Source organism: Xenopus tropicalis, chromosome 10 (genome assembly GCF_000004195.4).
Source record: "Xenopus tropicalis strain Nigerian chromosome 10, UCB_Xtro_10.0, whole genome shotgun sequence".
In the NCBI taxonomy this organism is placed as follows: Eukaryota; Metazoa; Chordata; class Amphibia; order Anura; family Pipidae; genus Xenopus; species Xenopus tropicalis.
This window is the reverse complement of record NC_030686.2, coordinates 47,916,577-47,936,612: the sequence shown is the minus strand read 5'-3', so window position 1 is coordinate 47,936,612 and position 20,036 is coordinate 47,916,577. Positions and strand designations below refer to the sequence as shown.

The following is a 20,036-nucleotide window of genomic DNA, read 5'->3' as shown; positions in this document are numbered from 1 at the left end:
AGATATAGATATATATACACGTGTGTGTGTCCCTGTACGGAGCAGCCCCGGCGCTATTCTGATACGCTATGTACATACAGGCAGATCCTGGGAGGAAGTGAGAGCGGTGCATTGTGGGAGAGGAGACAGTAAACACAGCATGGCCCATGATTCCGTAGCCCTGTAGCCATGTGACGCACACAGTGAGGGGGGGAGCGAGGGAAGGGTGCCAGGGTGCCAACACTTTGTTTTGGTGGCTTGGGACTTATTTACAGAACATTTGTATAAAGTGCAGTGCCACCCACTTACCCCCCCCAGTGCCCCTAAGTAGGGCAATGCCCTTGTCACCCCACTTGCCCCTCAGCCTAACAGCATCACTGAATAAGCCCTACAGAGCCAGAATACCCATAAGCCCTACTGGGGCCACATCCCCATTACCTTTATAGAACAAATTGGCATTGTACAGTTCCTGCGTACCCCCTTCTATGTGCCCCCACCCACCTGTGCCACACACCTTAGATCATTAACATCCCAATAAGTACCCCCTGCCCCAGCTGACTAACCCCTTTAGTGCATATATATATAATATCCCCAGCTGCCCCATAACTATATATTACCCCTGAGGGAACCAATAACAGGTTATTGCCCCCCCCCCATAGCAAGTTACAGCCCAAGGCGGCCGGGGCTCCAATAGGAGGGATACAAGTAATGGGTCTCCCAGGGAATCCCGCCTTCAGCCCTCCGGTTGTTTACTAACAGCTCCCAGCCAATGGCTGTCAGAGGGGCGCAGAGTGATTAATGCCAAACACTGGGGGGGCACATAAAAAAAACTTCAAACTTTTTCCCCACATGCAGCCAGCCCCTCTGTCCTGTGCTATTTGCCCCAAGCATTAATTACCCCCCCCAGTACAGACCCCCCATGTATCTGGGGGGGGGGGTACCAATCCCCATGGGGTGCCAGACATGTGCCCAGTGGGGCCCAAACACATGTGCGATATACTCAGCCACTTGTGAGAGTGCTGGGGGGGGGGGCAATAGGGAGAATGTTAGGGGGGGGCAGTACCCCCACATTATACCCCACTGGGCAGTTCATTTTACCCCCCCCCCCGCAATGACGCAAGCAGGCCCCTCCCCCTGTGCTTACAAACAGCCCCCCCATGTGACTCACACTCGGGGCAGCTGCAGCGGGGGGGCCCCTCTCCTCTGGAACACCCCATCCACGAACACCCCGTTCTTGCCCAGGCAGCGCAGGTAGAAGTCGGCGGTGTCTGCCTCGTCCCCCTCGGCGCTGCCGCCAGTGAAGATCTCCAGGTGGCGGCGGGAGATGAAGCTGGAGTGGCCCATGCTCACATCCACACAGCCCTGCGACGAGTTGCGGCCTATGGTCACCGAGCGCTTCTTCATCAAATACTCGAATTCGCGGCCCTCCAGCCGGGCCACGACCGGCACCGCAACCCCGCTCACCGCGACCGCCATCTTGCGTGCGGGGGGGAGGGAGGGGACCGGAGGTGACGGGAGCTCCGGCGGCGGCTCCGACCCCGCAAAGCCAGCGAGAGAAAAGGGGAAAAAAGGGGGGAGGCCAGGCGCAACCGAACCTGCAGAGTGAGTGGCAGCCAATAGGAGGGGCCGCCAGAGGGAAGATGTCAGGGAGAGAAGCTGGAGGGGGCGTGACTTTCAAGTTGGGTTGAGAGGCGCCGAGAAGTGACAAGGGCGGAGGGGGCGTGGTGGAAAGAAGGTTGCGTTGTGACGGCGGAGGGCGGGGCTTGAACTGGCTTAGAAGGGTTATGGTTGCCGAGGAGAGCGGGGCCTGCAATGTGGGCGGGGACTGAGAGAGAGGCGGGGCGGAGACCGAGAGAGAGGCGGGGCGGAGTTAGAGAGCGGCATGGCGGCCGCGGGGTGTATCCCAATCCTGAAGGACAGAAAAAGAGTAAACAACAATAACAAACGTGTTCCATCCAGTGGGCTGAAAGGGCTCTATCCTCTCAGAACTCTGGGCCCGGCCGCAGGGAATGCCGGGAAAATCCCAGGGAGGGGCTATTAGGTGACCGCCCATCAATGAATGTAATAAACTTACCTCACACTTTGTGTAACAGCAATAGTCTCCTGTGTTACTGTGTGTGTGTGTGTGTTACTGTGTGTGTGTTACTGTGTTACTGTGTTTGTGTGTTACTGTGTGTGTTACTGTGTGTGTTACTGTGTGTTACTGAGTGTGTGTGTGTGTGTGTTACTGTGTGTGTTACTGTGTGTGTGTGTTACTGTGTGTGTTACTGTGTGTGTACTGTGTGTGTGTGTTACTGTGTGTGTGTTACTGTGTGTGTTACTGTGTGTGTGTGTACTGAGTGTGTGTGTGTGTTACTGTGTGTGTGTGTGTTACTGTGTGTGTGTGTGTTACTGTGTGTGTGTGTGTTACTGTGTGTGTGTTACTGTGTGTGTGTGTGTGTTACTGGGTGTGTGTGTGTTACTGTGTGTGTTACTGTGTGTGTGTGTGTTACTGGTGTGTGTGTTACTGTGTGTGTGTTACTGTGTGTGTGTGTGTTACTGTGTGTGTGTGTTACTGTGTGTGTGTGTGTGTTACGTGTGTGTGTGTGTTACTGTGTGTGTGTGTTACTGTGGTGTGTACTGTGTGTGTGTGTGTTACTGGGTGTGTGTGTGTTACTGTGTGTGTTTACTGTGTGTGTTACTGTGTGTGTGTGTGTTACTGGGTGTGTGTGTTACTGTGTGTGTGTGTTACTGTGTGTGTGTGTGTGTGTACTGGGTGTGTGTGTGTGTTACTGTGTGTGTGTGTGTGTGTGTGTACTGTGTGGTGTGTGTTACTGTGTGTGTGTTACTGTGTGTGTGTGTGTCTGTGTGTGTGTGTGTTACTGTGTGACTGGGTGTGTGTGTGTGTGTGTGTGTTACTGTGTGTGTGTGTGTTACTGTGTGTGTGTGTGTGTGTGTTACTGTTGTGTGTGTGTGTGTGTGTGTGTGTTACTGTGTGTGACTGTGTGTGTGTTACTGTGTGTTGTGTGTGTGTGTTACTGTGTGTTACTGTGTGTGTGTTGTGTGTGTGTGTTACTGGTGTGTGTGTGTTACTGTGTGTGTGTGTGTACTGTGTGTGTGTGTTACTGGGTGTGTGTGTGTTACTGTGTGTGTGTGTGTTACTGGGTGTGTGTGTGTTACTGTGTGTGTGTGTTACTGTGTGTGTGTTACTGTGTTAGTGTGTTACTGACTGTGTGTGTGTGTGTTACTGACTGTGTGTGTGTACTGTGTACTGTGTGTGTGTGTGTTACTGGGTGTGTGTGTGTGTACTGGGTGTGTGTGTTACTGGGTGTGTGTTACTGGGTGTGTGTGTTACTGGGTGTGTGTGTGTTACTGTGTGTGTGTGTGTGTGTGTACTGTGTGTTGTGTGTTACTGGGTGTGTGTGTGTTACTGGGTGTGTGTGTGTGTGTTACTGTGTGTTACTGAGTGTGTGTGTGTTACTGTGTGTGTGTGTTACTGGTGTGTGTGTGTGTTACTGGTGTGTGTGTGTGTGTGTGTTACTGTGTGTGTGTGTGTGTGTGTTACTGTGTGTGTGTGTTACTGTGTGTGTGTGTGTACTGTGTGTGTGTGTGTGTGTACTGGGTGTGTGTACTGGGTGTGTGTGTGTGTGTGTGTGTTACTGTGTGTGTGTGTTACTGGTGTGTGTGTTTACTGGGTGTGTGTGGTGTGTGTACTGGGTGTGTGTGTGTTACTGGGTGTGTGTGTTACTGTGTGTGTGTTACTGTGTTGTGTGTTACTGTGTGTGTGTGTGTTACTGGGTGTGTGTGTTACTGGGTGTGTGTGTGTGTGTGTGTGTGTGTGTGTTACTGTGTGTGTGTGTGTGTACTGTGTGTGTGTGTGTGTGTGTGTACTGTGTGTGTGTGTGTGTGTACTGTGTGTGTGTACTGTTGTGTGTGTTTACTGTGTGTGTGTTACTGTGTGTGTGTGTGTTACTGTGTGTGTGTTACTGGTGTGTGTGTGTACTGTGTGTTACTGTGTGTGTGTGTGTTACTGTGTGTGTGTTACTGAGTGTGTGTGTGTTACTGTGTGTGTGTGTGTTACTGTGTGTGTGTGTTACTGGGTGTGTGTGTGTGTGTGTGTTACTGGGTGTGTGTGTGTTTACTGTGTGTGTGTGTGTTACTGTGTGTGTGTGTGTGTGTGTGTGTTACTGTGTTAGTGTGTTACTGTGTTTGTGTGTTACTGTGTGTGTGTGTGTTACTGGTGTGTGTGTGTGTGTGTTACTGTGTGTGTGTACTGTGTGTGTGTGTTACTGTGTGTGTGTGTTACTGGGTGTGTGTGTTACTGAGTGTGTGTGTTACTGTGTGTGTGTGTGTGTTACTGGTGTGTGTGTGTGTGTGTGGTGTGTTACTGGTGTGTGTGTGTTACTGGGTGTGTGTTACTGGGTGTGTGTGTTACTGGGTGTGTGTGTGTTACTGTGTGTGTGGTGTGTTACTGGGTGTGTGTGTGTTACTGGTGTGTGTGTGTTACTGGGTGTGTGTGTGTGTTACTGTGTTTACTGGTGTGTGTGTGTTACTGTGTGTGTGTGTTACTGGGTGTGTGTGTGTTGTTACTGGGTGTGTGTGTGTTACTGTGTGTGTGTGTGTGTTACTGAGTGTGTGTGTTACTGTGTGTGTGTTACTGTGTGTGTGTGTGTTACTGGGTGTGTGTGTGTGTGTGTTACTGTGTGTGTGTGTTACTGTGTGTGTGTGTGTTACTGTGTGTGTGTTACTGTGTGTGTGTGTTACTGTGTGTGTGTTACTGGGTGTGTGTGTTACTGGGTGTGTGTGTGTGTTACTGTGTGGTGTGTGTGTGTACTGAGTGTGTGTGTGTTACTGTGTGTGTGTTACTGTGTGTGTGTTACTGTGTGTGTGTGTGTGTGTGTGTGTGTGTTACTGTGTGTGTGTTACTGGGTGTGTGTGTGTTACTGTGTGTTACTGTGTGTTACTGAGTGTGTGTGTGTGTTACTGTGTGTGTGTTACTGAGTGTGTGTGTGTTACTGTGTGTGTGTGTGTTACTGTGTGTGTGTGTTACTGGGTGTGTGTGTGTTACTGTGTGTGTGTGTGTTACTGTGTGTGTGTGTGTTACTGGGTGTGTGTGTGTTTTACTGTGTGTGTGTGTGTGTTACTGTGTGTGTGTGTGTGTTACTGTGTTAGTGTGTTACTGTGTTAGTGTGTTACTGTGTGTGTGGTGTTACTGGTGTGTTACTGTGTGTGTGTGTGTTACTGTGTGTGTGTTACTGTGTGTGTGTTACTGTGTGTGTGTGTGTGTGTTACTGTGTGTGTGTTACTGTGTTAGTGTGTGTTACTGTGTGTGTGTGTGTGTTACTGTGTTAGTGTGTGTTACTGTGTGTGTGTGTGTTACTGTGTTAGTGTGTGTTACTGTGTGTGTGTGTTACTGTGTGTGTTACTGTGTGTGTGTGTGTGAGAGCTCACAACCCCGCTGTGTAGCACTGTGTTCATGGAATCTCTCCATCTAGGCTGTGAGAGTTACAGTTCAACAAGAACATGTGGCAAGTCAGAAGTATCTGTGCGGCCCCTTTGGTTGTTACTGGGGGTAATGGAGCCTGGGCCTCAGGGGATGCTGGGAGTTGTAGTATAACAACAGCTATGATTGGGCAGCAGGGCTCTCTGCACTATTCATTGGGAAAATGTTCATTTTGGCTCCAGGAGAGGCTTTATTGCTGCCCCGGGTTATTTGCCCACCGCAGCCGCCGCCTCAGGGCAACTTACCCAACTGTGCCTCATGGCAGCACAAACTGCCACCTTAGGGCTTTGGCCAATGGAGGGATTGGTCCCAGGTCACATGTGGGGTAGGAGGCCACTCCCAGCAGCCGAAATAGCTCAGTTGGGAGAGCGTTAGACTGAAGATCTAAAGGTCCCTGGTTCGATCCCGGGTTTCGGCAGAAGCTTTTGTCACTGACTGTTCTGTAATATCCTAGTGTGGGGGGTACAGCCCGAGCCCTAACGGCCACCCCCAATAGCTATACGGTATCACTCATGTATTATACGGGGTAATGTACCCCCTACTGTAAATGATAAGGATATTAGCAGTCACTGAGGGGTTCTGTGCCCCCCATATAAAGGCACAAGGCTGCAGGCTGAGTTATACAGGGAACTCTGAGTATCACTCATGTATTATACGGGGTAATGTACCCCCTACTGTAAATGATAAGGATATTAGCAGTCACTGAGGGGTTCTGTGCCCCCCATTTAAAGGCACAAGGCTGCAGGCTGAGTTATACAGGGAACTCTGAGTATCACTCATGTATTATACGGGGTAATGTACCCCCTACTGTAAATGATAAGGATATTAGCAGTCACTGAGGGGTTCTGTGCCCCCCATATAAAGGCACAAGGCTGCAGGCTGAGTTATACAGGGAACTCTGAGTATCACTCATGTATTATACGGGATAATGTACCCCCTACTGTAAATGATAAGGATATTAGCAGTCACTGAGGGGTTCTGTGCCCCCCATATAAAGGCACAAGGCTGCAGGCTGAGTTATACAGGGAACTCTGAGTATCACTCATGTATTATAAGGGATACTGTACCCCCTACTGTAAATGATAAGGATATTAGCAGTCACTGAGGGGTTCTGTGCCCCCCATATAAAGGCACAAGGCTGCAGGCTGAGTTATACAGGGAACTCTGAGTATCACTCATGTATTATAAGGGATAATGTACCCCCTACTGTAAATGATAAGGATATTAGCAGTCACTGAGGGGTTCTGTGCCCCCCATATAAAGGCACAAGGCTGCAGGCTGAGTTATACAGGGAACTCTGAGTATCACTCATGTATTATACGGGTAATGTACCCCCTACTGTAAATGATAAGGATATTAGCAGTCACTGAGGGGTTCTGTGCCCCCCATATAAAGGCACAAGGCTGCAGGCTGAGTTATACAGGGAACTCTGAGTATCACTCATGTATTATAAGGGATAATGTACCCCCTACTGTAAATGATAAGGATATTAGCAGTCACTGAGGGGTTCTGTGCCCCCCATATAAAGGCACAAGGCTGCAGGCTGAGTTATACAGGGAACTCTGAGTATCACTCATGTATTATAAGGGATAATGTACCCCCTACTGTAAATGATAAGGATATTAGCAGTCACTGAGGGGTCTTTACTAATAAAAACATTAGGCCTACATTTGTGGTTTTCAGACGGTCACAGATGTGTAATATCCTTATATTCTATACAATACTCCCTATATATATATACTTAGCGACTCCCAAATCGATTGCGCTTCTTCCAAATTTCAAGCCACTTGAAAAAGAAACAGAGAAACCAAAACATCCTGAATGTGTTCCCCTGTGAGAAACCGCTTTGTCTCCTGAAGGTGATGTCAGTGGAAAATGTTGCCCTATTACTACTCTGTGCGGTAATAAAGTCCAGCAGCGGCAGCGGGTTATTATTTACTGGAGTGCTGTGCCCTCTAGTGGCAGGATGGGGTTCCTGCAGAATTGTCAGAAATAAAGCTCATCCATTGATCTCCTACAGCAGGTTAAAGTTAGGTTAACTTTTATTATATATTATTATTATAACATATATATTATATTAACTTTTATTATATATTATTATAGAATGACAAATTCTAAGCAATGTTTCAATTGGTCTTCATTATATTTTTATTATTATAGTTTTTGAATTATTTGCCTTTTTCTAATTCATTGTAGCTTTCAATGGGGGTCACTGACCCCGGCAGCCAGAAAACTACTGCTTTGTGAGGTTACCGTTTCATTGTTATTATTCTTATATCCCCCCCCCCCCCAGATCTTGCAGTTACTGCAGTTTGTGATGTTCTTTATTAGACTCATTCCATGCAATAGTTTAGTTATGGAAAGAATGGTATTGACATTGGTTACAGCACTGCTGCCTGGAGATGCCAGTGATAGATTTAACACTAATGAGTGGGGTAGATGAGAACGTTTGCCTGAGTCAGGTGACATTCGGCTAAACCTCTGACCATGGCAGATAGGCATGAACAAGAGTTGGACCGAACCACTGGAACCCCAAAGGGAGGGGGGGCATCATGGCTTCCTGAGAACACATTTACAAAGGAAAAACACAAGGTATGTGGCCCTTACCTGCCTGGTGCCAACAGGTGAGCGTAGAAATGAGGTGCCCAGTGTGTAACTCCTGCCTAAGCCTATGTGAGCACATAACCAAGGCGTTCGACTCTGTCAATTGGCAATATCTGTGGCAGGTGTTGGAGAAAATAGGATGCGGCCCCATGTTTATCTCTGTTGTATAAGAAGCCTGTAGCGCAAGTCCGGGTCAACAACACGCTATCTGAAGTATTTGAGTTAAAAAGAGGTACCAGGCAGGGATGCCCCTTGTCACCCCTTATATTTGCACTGGCCATTGAACCTCTAGCAGAAAAAATAAAGCAAACTCCCATGGTGAAAGGCATTAAGATTGGTAATGTAGAGGAGAAAGTGGCACTGTATGACGTACTACTCTCTCACTACAAACCGCACAAGAAATACTGGAGACATTTGGGAGGCCTATGGATAAACAAAACTAAATCCATACTTTTCCCACTGGGGAGTTCAGTGGCAGGAGATAACCCCCCCGCGCTTTCACTAGTATCCAGATTCCGCTACCTTGGCATCATAGGCACAACAGACCCATCACTGTACGAGGATCTAGAACCCACCCTAGTTCCAACCTGTAACTCCCCATTGGAACAAACTACCGCTGACGCTACGGGGAAGAATAAACCTCTTTAGAATGCTCTACCTGCCCATATTCCTATCCCCACTGTGGAACTCGCCGGTGTATATAACTAACCAGTTCTTTAAAAAGCGAAACAGTGAACTCATTTCTTTCATCTGGGCCAACAAAGCCCCAAGAATAACATGGCTTACACTCACGGCCTCAAAAGAAAAAGGGGGGCTTGCTCTACCCCACTTACAAAATGACTACTTTGCAGCCCAACTATCCCCATAACTGGTTTAACCCCGACCGCAGCAACTCATTGACTGCACTGCATGTGGCAATTATGGGCTCCGTAGGGGCCTTACGCAACTTGCCATACAGACGCCAGGCTGACCTTCCCCCTTTGCCCGAGGTACTTACCACTCCTAGGAAAGTCTGGGTAAAGCTACAAATGAAGGTCCGTACCCCTCTTTCTCAATAATCAGGCAAAGTGCCCCTATGGAGAAACTCAAACCTACCACATATGAGACCACAGTTAGGAATCAGACACATAGATGTTCTACTGGTGGAAAACTGTTTTGCATCATTAGAACAACTGAAAGTCAAACTCAATGGGCCAAATATTCTGTTTTTTCGTTATCTCCAACTTAGACATGCCTTTCATTCCCAGTTTGGGACCTACCAACTCTCACCCACACTACTGTCATGGGAAGCTAGACTCTGGGCTTCAGACCCCACCCAACTGTATAGCATAATCCAGGCCTCACACCCGGCTCCATTTGATAAGGCCAAACGTAAATTATAGGCAGATAGGGGGGGGGGGTTCTTTTTTCCCATAAAAACAATCAACGCACTAGAAGCCCCCCCTTTAGATTAGAGGAACGGAGCTTCCATTTGAAGCAGCGTTGGGGGTTCCTCACGGTGAGGGCAGTGAGGGGGTTGGGGAATGCCCTGCCGGGGGATATTGGGTTGGGGGTTCCTCACGGTGAGGGCAGTGAGGTTGGGAAATGCCCTGCCGGGGGATGTTGGGTAGGGGGTTCCTCACGGGGAGGGCAGTGAGGGGTTGGGGAATGCCCTGCCGGGGGATGTTGGGTAGGGGGTTCCTCACGGTGAGGGCAGTGAGGGGGTTGGGAATGCCCTGCCGGGGATGTTGGGTAGGGGGTTCCTCACGGTGAGGGCAGTGAGGTTGGGGAATGCCCTGCCGGGGGATGTTGGGTAGGGGGTTCCTCACGGTGAGGGCAGTGAGGTTGGGGAATGCCCTGCCGGGGGATGTTGGGTAGGGGGTTCCTCATGGTGAGGGCAGTGAGGGGTTGGGGAATGCCCTGCCGGGGGATGTTGGGTAGGGGGTTCCTCACGGTGAGGGCAGTGAGGGGGTTGGGGAATGCCCTGCCGGGGATGTTGGGTAGGGGGTTCCTCACGGTGAGGGCAGTGAGGGGTTGGGGAATGCCCTGCCGGGGGATGTGGGGTTGGGGGTTCCTCACGGGGAGGGCAGTGAGGTTGGGGAATGCCCTGCCTGGGGATGTTGGGTAGGGGGTTCCTCACGGGGAGGGCAGTGAGGGGGTTGGGGAATGCCCTGCCGGGGGGTGTTGGGTAGGGGGTTCCTCACGGGGAGGGCAGTGAGGGGGTTGGGGAATGCCCTGCCGGGGGATGTTGGGTAGGGGTTCCTCACGGGAGGGCAGTGAGGGGGTTGGGGAATGCCCTGCTGGGGGATGTTGGGTAGGGGTTCCTCACAGTGAGGGCAGTGGGTTGGGGAATGCCCTGCCGGGGGATGTTGGGTAGGGGGTTCCTCACGGTGAGGGCAGTGAGGGGGTTGGGGAATGCCCTGCCGGGGGATGGTTGGGTAGGGGTTCCTCACGGTGAGGGCAGTGAGGGGGTTGGGAATGCCCTGCCGGGGGATGTTGGGTAGGGGGTTCCTCACGGTAGGGCAGTGAGGTTGGGAATGCCCTGCCTGGGATGTTGGGTAGGGGGTTCCTCACGGGAGGGCAGTGAGGGGGTTGGGGAATGCCCTGCCGGGGGGTGTTGGGTAGGGGGTTCCTCACGGGGAGGGCAGTGAGGGGGTTGGGGAATTCCCTGCCGGGGGGTGTTGGGTAGGGGGTTCCTCACGGGGAGGGCAGTGAGGGGTTGGGGGAATGCCCTGCTGGGGGATGTTGGGTAGGGGTTCCTCACAGTGAGGGCAGTGGGGTTGGGGAATGCCCTGCCGGGGGTGTTGGGTAGGGGGTTCCTCACGGTGAGGGCAGTGAGGGGGTTGGGGAATGCCCTGCCGGGGGATGTTGGGTTGGGGGTTCCTCACGGGGAGGGCAGTGAGGTTGGGGAATGCCCTGCCGGAGGATGTTGGGTAGGGGGTTCCTCACGGGGAGGGCAGTGAGGTTGGGGAATGCCCTTCCTAGTGATGGGGTAATGGCAGATTCTGTTAATGCCTATAAGAGGGGCCTGGATGAGTTTTTGAACAAGCAGAATATCCAAGGCTATTGTGATACTAATACCTACAGTTAGTATTAATGTTTGTATATATAGTTATGTATGTGAGTGTATAGATTGGTAGGTGTGGGTTGTGGGTGCTGGGTTTACTCAGATGGGTTGAACTTGATGGACAATGATCTTTTTTCAACCCTATGTAACTATGTAACTATGTAAATGGCTGGCCAATGTCCCATCCCCAGACGAGGATCAATGGGACGAAAGAACTGATAACTTATACGACTTCCTAACATCACTCAGAGATAGAATGATCCAATATACATTACCCCCCTGGAACTCAAGGCCGTGGGGAAATTAGAAAGATCCAAATGCGTGAAATGTAATATGGCAGAAGTTTCCTCCACTTGATCTGGGGCTGCCCCAAAGTACTGACATATTGGCTATACTCACTCTCACTATATAGAGGAACACCCGTCCCTTCCCGGCATCCGGTCCCCCGAAGTATGTTTGTTAGGAATAATAGATGAGTTAATACCCCTTCAAAAATCGAGATCATTACTGCGCCCCCTTGTGTTCTACGCAAAGAAGGCAGTAATAATGAAGTGGATGAGCCCCATTCCTCCCACAATCCAACAATGGATAGAACTAATAAATGGGGCCCTCCCGCTGATCAGACTGACATACAATGCCCGGGGGGCACCTGGGAAATTAGAGAATATAGGGGAACCCTGGCTGGGTGCCAACCCCAGTATCTCTCTACCGGGCGATTAGGCCACACATACCCCTGGCGTACCCTGACATGGAGTTCTATTGTAAAACTGTCACCAAGTGTATAACGTAAATGATACCTAATGACGAGTAAGTGCCAAGTTACTATTTTATCTGTTTTTCCTTTGTTTTATTTTTGTTTGTTTGAAAATGCAAAATAAAAACCTTCTGAAAAAAAGTCTATGTGAGCAGCATCACAGTGTGGGTCAGCCGGGACCCCAGTAATACAGCTCTTAGGGCCACCCCTTCCTCCTCTATGGGGGGGGGGGTCGGCTGTACGGTAGCTATGGCGCTGGCTATAGTTACTATCTGCCCCGCAGTCAGGGGGTCGGCTGTAGGTATAGGGTCGGCTGTACGTAGTATTGCTATCTGCCCCGCAGTCCAGGGGTACGGTAGCTATCAGTACTCAGGGGGTCGCTGTGTAGCTATGGCGCTGGCTATAGTTACTATCTGCCCCGCAGTCAGGGCTATGGGCTGGCTGGCTCAGCGGCTGTACGGTAGCTATGGCGCTGGCTATAGTTACTATCTGCCCCGCAGTCAGGGGGTCGGCTGTACGGTAGCTATGGCGCTGGCTATAGTTACTATCTGCCCCGCAGTCAGGGGGTCGGCTGTACGGTAGCTTATGGCGGCTGGGGGCTTTTAAGTTTAACTATCTGCCCCCGCAAAATTCAGGGGAGTCCGGCTGTACGGTAGCTATGGCGCTGGCTATAGTTACTATCTGCCCCGCAGTCAGGGGGTCGGCTGTACGGTAGCTATGGCGCTGGCTATAGTTACTATCTGCCCCGCAGTCAGGGGGTCGGCTGTACGGTAGCTATGGCGCTGGCTATAGTTACTATCTGCCCCGCAGTCAGGGGTCGGCTGTACGGTAGCTATGGCGCTGGCTATAGTTACTATCTGCCCCGCAGTCAGGGGGTCGGCTGTACGGTAGCTATGGCGCTGGCTATAGTTACTATCTGCCCCGCAGTCAGGGGGTCGGCTGTACGGTAGCTATGTTGCTGGCTATAGTTACTATCTGCCCAGCAGTCAGGGGGTCGGCTGTACGGTAGCTATGGCGCTGGCTATAGTTACTATCTGCCCCGCAGTCAGGGGGTCGGCTGTACGGTAGCTATGGCGCTGGCTATAGTTACTATCTGCCCCGCAGTCAGAGGGGTCGGCTGTACGGTAGCTATGGCGCTGGGGCTATAGTTTTACTATCTGCCCCACAGTCAGGGGGGTCGGCTTACGGTAGCTATGGCGCTGGCTATAGTACTATCTGCCCCGCAGTCCAGGGGGGGTCGGCTGTACGGTAGCTATGGCGCTGGCTATAGTTACTATCTGCCCCCCACAGTCAGGGGGTCGGCTGTACGGTAGCTATGGCGCTGGCTATAGTTACTATCTGCCCCGCAGTCAGGGGGTCGGCTGTACGGTAGCTATGGGGCTGGCTATAGTTACTATCATGCTGTGGATCCCATCAGTGTGCATAGACCTGTGCCCAGCAACGGTAACTGAGGCCACTAACACTGACTGTAATGCACCACTAGGGGGAGGCATCTGTCTATCTTGCTATTATCTATCTATCTATCTATCATCTATATCTCTATCATCTATCTATTTCTATCTATCATCTATCTATCTTTCATCTATCCATCTGTCTATCTTGCTATTATCTATCTATCTATCTATCTATCTATATCTCTATCATCTATCTTGCTATTATCTATTTATCTATCTATCTATCTATCATCTATCTATCATCTATCTATCTATCATCTATCAATCAATCAATCTATCTATCTATCTATCTATCTATCTATCTATCTATCTATATCTCTATCATCTATCTGTCTATCTTGCTATTATCTATTTATCTATCTATCTATCTATTATCTATCTGTCATCTATCTATCTATCTATCTATCTATCATCTATATCTCTATCATCTATCTATTTCTATCTATCATCTATCTATCTTTCATCTATCTATCTGTCTATCTTGCTATTATCTATCTATCATCTATCTATCTATCTATCTATATCTCTATCATCTATCTGTCTATCTTGATATTATCTATCTATCTATCATCTATCTATCTATCTATCTATCTATCTATCTATCATCTATCATCTATCAATCTATCTATCTATCTATCTATCTATCTATCTATCTATATCTCTATCATCTATCAGTCTATCTTGCTATTATCTATTTATCTATCTATCTATCTATTATCTATCTATCATCTATCTATCTATCTATCTATCTATCTATCTATCTATCTATCTATCTATCTATCTATCTATCTATCTATCGTCTGTCTGCCTGTCTATATCTATCTATCATCTATCAATCATTATATGTCTTTTTGACATGTTTCTGTTTGTCAGCCCTTGTGCCTGTTTGCACATCTATACACAGTAGAACTACAGCTCCCAGCATTCCCTGCCAGCCAGCTGATAGTGGGAGTCCTGTAGGAGTTACAGAGACAGGAGATGTTTGAGGCAGAGAATCCATGACAGTAACAGTAATTGGCACTAATTGGATCAGAATGGGATCCGGCCGGAAGTTAATTGGTCTGATCATTGCTTAGTAATTACCCCAAATCTGCCCCCATTACCCCCCCCCCCTGGCTCCCCACTGTACAGTCCGCTTTCATGTTTTTCCATGGTTTAAAGGGCAAGTGCACTCACAATAAGCAGCTTTAGCGTCACGCCGCCTGGCGCTTATGCAGTTTGGCATCATTTATTCCCTGTGTAAGAATGACAGATGGGCCCCGAGAGACAGACTGTGGCCCTGAGGGGGGGCTAATAAGCCTTAACTTGCATATAATTAGTTGGCCAGCCATAGATTGGGCCATACCCCGGCCATACCCCCAGCCCATCGTGACCCCACCCCCTTTCCCAGCAGTCGGGCCCCTCTTGGAATTAAGGGCCCCCGGCCGCCCAATTGCACTCCTGTAAATCCACTACTGGGGCCAATTGGGCTAATTAGGCCCCTTGCCTACAGGTGTATTTACTACAATCCCTATTGGCCAGGAATTACCCAATCACAGCAATCGATTTTGGTTGGACTCTGAAATGTTCCGTGTAGGGAGGAGGTTGTAGGTCACATACAGAGAAAACTCTACTGGTGCCAATATCTGTGCCCCCTCCGTTCCATTCTACCCTCCCCGTCTCTCCCCCCCCCGGCCTATACCCCCCCCCCCGGCCTATACCCCCCCATCCTTCCTGCTCTCCTGTACCAATCAGATCCTCTGAATAATTCAGCACCTCACACTTTGATGCTAATTGACGTTAATGGCAGAAAATGTGGCGTTAATTGAACAGTTCATTCCTGAAGCCAATCAGCTGGGGGGGGGCGCCTTTACCCTGAGCCGCCATGATGCGCCATTAGAAAGTTCCCTCGCCGGATGCCGACAAATCATATTTAATTTCTGCTGATAAATAATTCAGGGAGATGGAATGTGATTGTCTGCTGAGCGAGGCTGCAACAACCAGAGGGATTCTATTAGTAACTGCACCAACAGCCTGAGGCAGGTAGGGGCCTGGTACTTACTGACTGTCATCATCTTGCCCTACTGTCTCCATCTTGTCCTACTGTCTCCATCTTGTCCTACTGTCTCCATCTTGCCCTACTGCCTCCATCTTGTCCTACTGTCTCCATCTTGCCCTACTGTCTCCATCTTGCCCTACTGTCTCCATCTTGCCCTACTGTCCCCATCTTGCCCTACTGCCTCCATCTTGTCCTACTGTCTCCATCTTGTCCTACTGTCTCCATCTTGCCCTACTGCCTCCATCTTGTCCTACTGCCTCCATCTTGCCCTACTGTTTCCATCTTTCCCTACTGTCTCCATCTTGCCCTACTGTCTCCATCTTGCCCTACTGCCTCCATCTTGTCCTACTGTCTACATCTTGTCCTACTGTCCCCATCTTGTCCTACTGTCTCCATCTTGCCCTACTGCCTCCATCTTGTCCTACTTCCTCCATCTTGCCCTACTGTTTCCATCTTGCCCTACTGTCTCCATCTTGCCCTACTGTCTCCATCTTGCCCTACTGTCCCCATCTTGCCCTACTGCCTAAATCTTGACCTACTGTCTCCATCTTGTCCTACTGTCTCCATCATGCCCTACTGCCTCCATCTTGTCCTACTGCCTCCATCTTGCCCTACTGTTTCCATCTTGCCCTACTGTCTCCATCTTGCCCTACTGTCTCCATCTTGCCCTACTGTCTCCATCTTGCCCTACTGCCTCCATCTTGTCCTACTGTCTCCATCTTGTCCTACTGTTTCCATCTTGCCCTACTGCAGTGATCCCCAACCAGTGGCTCGTGAGCAACATGTTGCTCACCAACCCCTTGGATGTTGCTCCCAGTGGCCTCAAAGCAGGTGCCAATTTTTTAATTCCTGGCTTGGGGGCAAGTTTTGGTTGAATAAAAACCTAGTATATTGCCAAATAGAGCCTTCTGTAGGCTACCAGCCCACATAGGGGGCTACCAAATAGCCAATTATTGCTCTTAGTGGCACCACCAGGAAACGTTTTCATGCTTGTGTTGCTCCTCAATACTTTTCTCATTTGAATGTGGCTCACGGGTATAAAAGGTTGGGGATCCCTGCCCTACTGTCTCCATCTTGCCCTACTGTCTCCATCTTGCCCTACTGTCTCCATCTTGCCCTACTGTCTCCATCTTGCCCTACTGTCTCCATCTTGCCCTACTGTCTCCATCTTTCCTTACTGTTTCCATCTTGCCCTACTGTCCGCATCTTGTCCTACTGTCTCCATCTTGCCCTACTGTCCCATCTTGTCCTACTGTCTCCATCTTGCCCTACTGTTTCCATCTTGCCCTACTGTTTCCATCTTGCCCTACTGTCTCCATCTTGCCCTACGGTCTCCATCTTGCCCTACTGTTTCCGTCTTGCCCTACTGTCCGCATCTTGCCCTACTGTCCGCATCTTGTCCTACTGTCTCCATCTTGTCCTACTGTCTCCATCTTGTCCTACTGTCTCCATCTTGCCCTACTGTCTCCATCTTGCCCTACTGCTCCATCTTGCCCCTACTGTCTCCATCTTGTCCTACTGTCTCCATCTTGTCCTACTGTCTCCATCTTGCCCTACTGTCTCCATCTTTCCCTACTGCCTCCATCTTGCCCTACTGCCTCCATCTTGCCCTACTGTCTCCATCTTGCCCTACTGTCTCCATCTTGTCCTACTGTCTCCATCTTGCCCTACTGTTTCCATCTTGCCCTACTGTTTCCATCTTGCCCTACTGTCTCCATCTTGCCCTACTGTCCCCATCTTGCCCTACTGTCTCCATCTTGCCCTACTGTCTCCATCTTGCTCTACTGTCTCCATCTTGCCCTACTATCTCCATCTTGCCCTACTGTCCCCATCTTGCCCTACTGTCTCCATCTTGCCCTACTGTCTCCATCTTGCCCTACTGTCTCCATCTTGTCTCAACTGCCTGGTTGCTAAGGCAATTTGGACCCTAGCAACCAGATAGCTGCTGAAACTCCAAACTGGAGAGCTGCTGAACAAAAAGTGAAGTAGTAATAATAATATTAAAAAATGAAGACCAATTGCAAATTATCTACATTCTACATGATTCTAAACATTAACTCATAAATGAACAACCCCTTTAATTCCCTTTGAGGGTCCCCACACACACACGCCCCCTTATTGTGACTCCGCTGTTTATGTTACGGTCTCATCTCGCCAGGAATGCCCCGGAACTGGTTCGGTGACTTCTGCCGCTCCGACTAAAGGACCTTTCTATCCTGCAGAATGTAAAGAATCCCATGCCCCTCCCACATACCCAGAGGCAGAAATATCTATATGCGCACGGAGAGTTCAGCTGAGTTCTTATTGGCTGGTTGTGGGTGTGTCCTTCCTTTATGGGATTTACAGAATCAATGCTGCGAGAGAATGGAACTGTATGGGAAAATCCCTCCGATCCGTAAGAACGAGTCCTTCCAAAAACAGCAGGTCTACGGGGTGTACAATTGGGCATGTTCAATGTGCCCTTAGATTGTAAGCTCTTCCGGCTGCGTAATCACCGAGAAGTGACGCATACCTTGCTGGCAGTGTATAAATAACTGGCGCTGATGGATTTATTAGCTGCTTGCACAGATGCAATTAGTGCAATTAGTGCAATTAGCGGAGATTGTGCTCCTGTCGGGACCGGGTTGGTTGAGCTTATAATAAACAGAGAGGCATCCCATTGGCTCCATATGGGGTTACATCCATGCAATTAGATATTGGGGTGCAAAGGAGAAATACACAGAGACACCCACATGTACAATATGGTGCCATTTTGTAGAACACCCACATTTTGCCCGGGGGCTGTGTTACAGGTTTATAGGAAACTGACCATACCTGCCCAAATCTGCCCAGTTTCAAGTTCCACCACTGGGAATTGGTCACCGTAACTGTTCCGAGCCGGGGTTTTGTAGACTGCAGTGGTGACAGTTGTGACAGACAGGCACAGGGCCGGTCTTATAAACTGCGGGGCCCAATTGGGACCACTTTGCTGGAGCCCCTAACAAGGTGTTGCCAGCTGGGACTGGGTTCCTGGGCTGGGTGGGCAAATTGTCCCGCCTCTTCACCTCTCTTTCTCTTGTTCCATTGGCCCCAACATTTCAAGGCACAATGTGGCCCCCAAGCACTGGGCAAAATGGGTTTAAGGCTGGCCCTGGATAGGGGTCATTGGTGTTTATTCTTTGAGTTGAATGATAGAAGTGAGAGATGAGCTTTTTCAACCTGATGGTGGCCTGGACCATCCTGGTGCCTCACATAAAGAAGTCCCTCTTGGGCAGGATTGAGAAACTGGCCAACCTAGACAGTTGTAGCCATGGCACGATTATGCTTCAGATGCAGAAAAGACGCTGGGTTCCCCACTGGCTTTCAGAGTGTTCAGGTGAGGGACCTGTCTCCTGAGGTTTCCTTTCCTGTTCTTGCCAAGGTTGGGCCTCATACTGTGGGAAGGTAAAATCCAGGCCCTTCAACCTTGGGCAGCACCAGTCTGAGAAGCAGGAAAAGAAGGCAAAGGATCCATCAAAGAAAGACAAGAGTTCCCTTTAGGAAGCAGAAGGCCCATTGGATCAACAGGAGCAGGAGAGAAAGTTCCACCCTTGAACCCTTCTAAAACATCAATAAATTCATCTGCAACCAATGGCAGTGAGTGTGCCAAACCCAGGGGTAAGAGAAGGTGCAAAACGTGCCAAATGGAAGATCAGAGAGAAGAAACAGGTAGTGAGGAACGTCCCACAGGTGAACAGAAGCAGAAGAGATCTTCAGAGAGAAGCATCACCGGCACATTGGACTACTCCTCATTCCATTCCATGGGCCAAGCCGGCCAGTAGGAGGTATAGCTCCCGAATGGACTATAATAATGCCAGTGAATGTGCCAAACCCAGGGGCAAGAGAAGGTGCAAAACGTGCCAAATGGAAGATCAGAGAGAAGAAACAGGCAGCGAGGAACGTCCCACAGATGAACGGAAGCGGAAGAGATCTTTAGAGAGAAGCATCACCGGCACATCCATGGGTTGGACTTCTCCTCATTCCATTCCATGGGCCAAGCCGGCCAATAGGAGGTAAAGCCCCCAAATGGAGTATAATAATGCCAGAAACAGAGACGTTTTGCAAAATACATGTATAATAATATTTATATTCATCCTTTATTTATATATTTCTTCCCCTTTACACGGCTAAGGCAAATTTCCAGTATATCTAACATTATTTTTGCACCATATTCTGGAGGCTGAAATCTGGTAACTAGGGCAAGGCCGGGCCTAAATACCGCCCTGCCTACGTTGCCACGGGCACCGGACAATGTAATAAAAGATGCAAAGTTTGCTACTGGTCTAATGACCCGGAGCCACCAATCAGCAGGTAGCATTAGCTGGTTAGCTGTTATCAAACAAACATCTGATTGGTTGCTATGGGTTACTAGACCTTGGCAAGCTTAGTGCTTTTTTTTAATGGACTTTAAAATGGATGTGATATTTCCCACATCACCAACATTGGGTTTTATCGGACAGGTCACATGAGAAAAGTTGTCTCAACTGATAGGCTGAAACAGTCATGTTCGGGGGCGGGGGACTTCATTGTAATTAATCCTTCATAATGAGTTTTTCAGACTGAGGTAGGTCATGGGTAGGAGAAAGTGCATAGTAGCCCATAAGGCAACCAAATCCCCACAGCGCCCCCGGTGGTGGGTTCTTCCATCACAGATTACTGTT

The 20,036-nt window shown here is 49.4% G+C and overlaps 1 protein-coding gene and 1 non-coding gene across 3 annotated transcripts in view; one reads left to right on the top strand and one right to left on the bottom strand.

The window, feature by feature from the left end:
* The window catches only part of foxk2 (forkhead box K2), a 46,925-nt gene extending 45,306 nt beyond the window's left edge, over positions 1 to 1,619 (bottom strand). Inside the window, 1 exon segment of one of the 2 annotated variants that reach the window (NM_001142162.1) lies at positions 1,148 to 1,619. In NM_001142162.1, the coding sequence (NP_001135634.1) occupies positions 1,148 to 1,455 (308 nt within the window). In that variant the 5' untranslated portion in view covers positions 1,456 to 1,619. 2 annotated transcript variants of the gene reach the window in all.
* Positions 1,620 to 5,806: 4,187 nt separating this feature from the next.
* Positions 5,807 to 5,879, top strand: trnaf-gaa. Its single transcript has one exon. It is a non-coding gene; the product is annotated as a tRNA-Phe (tRNA).
* Positions 5,880 to 20,036: the final 14,157 nt, after the last annotated feature.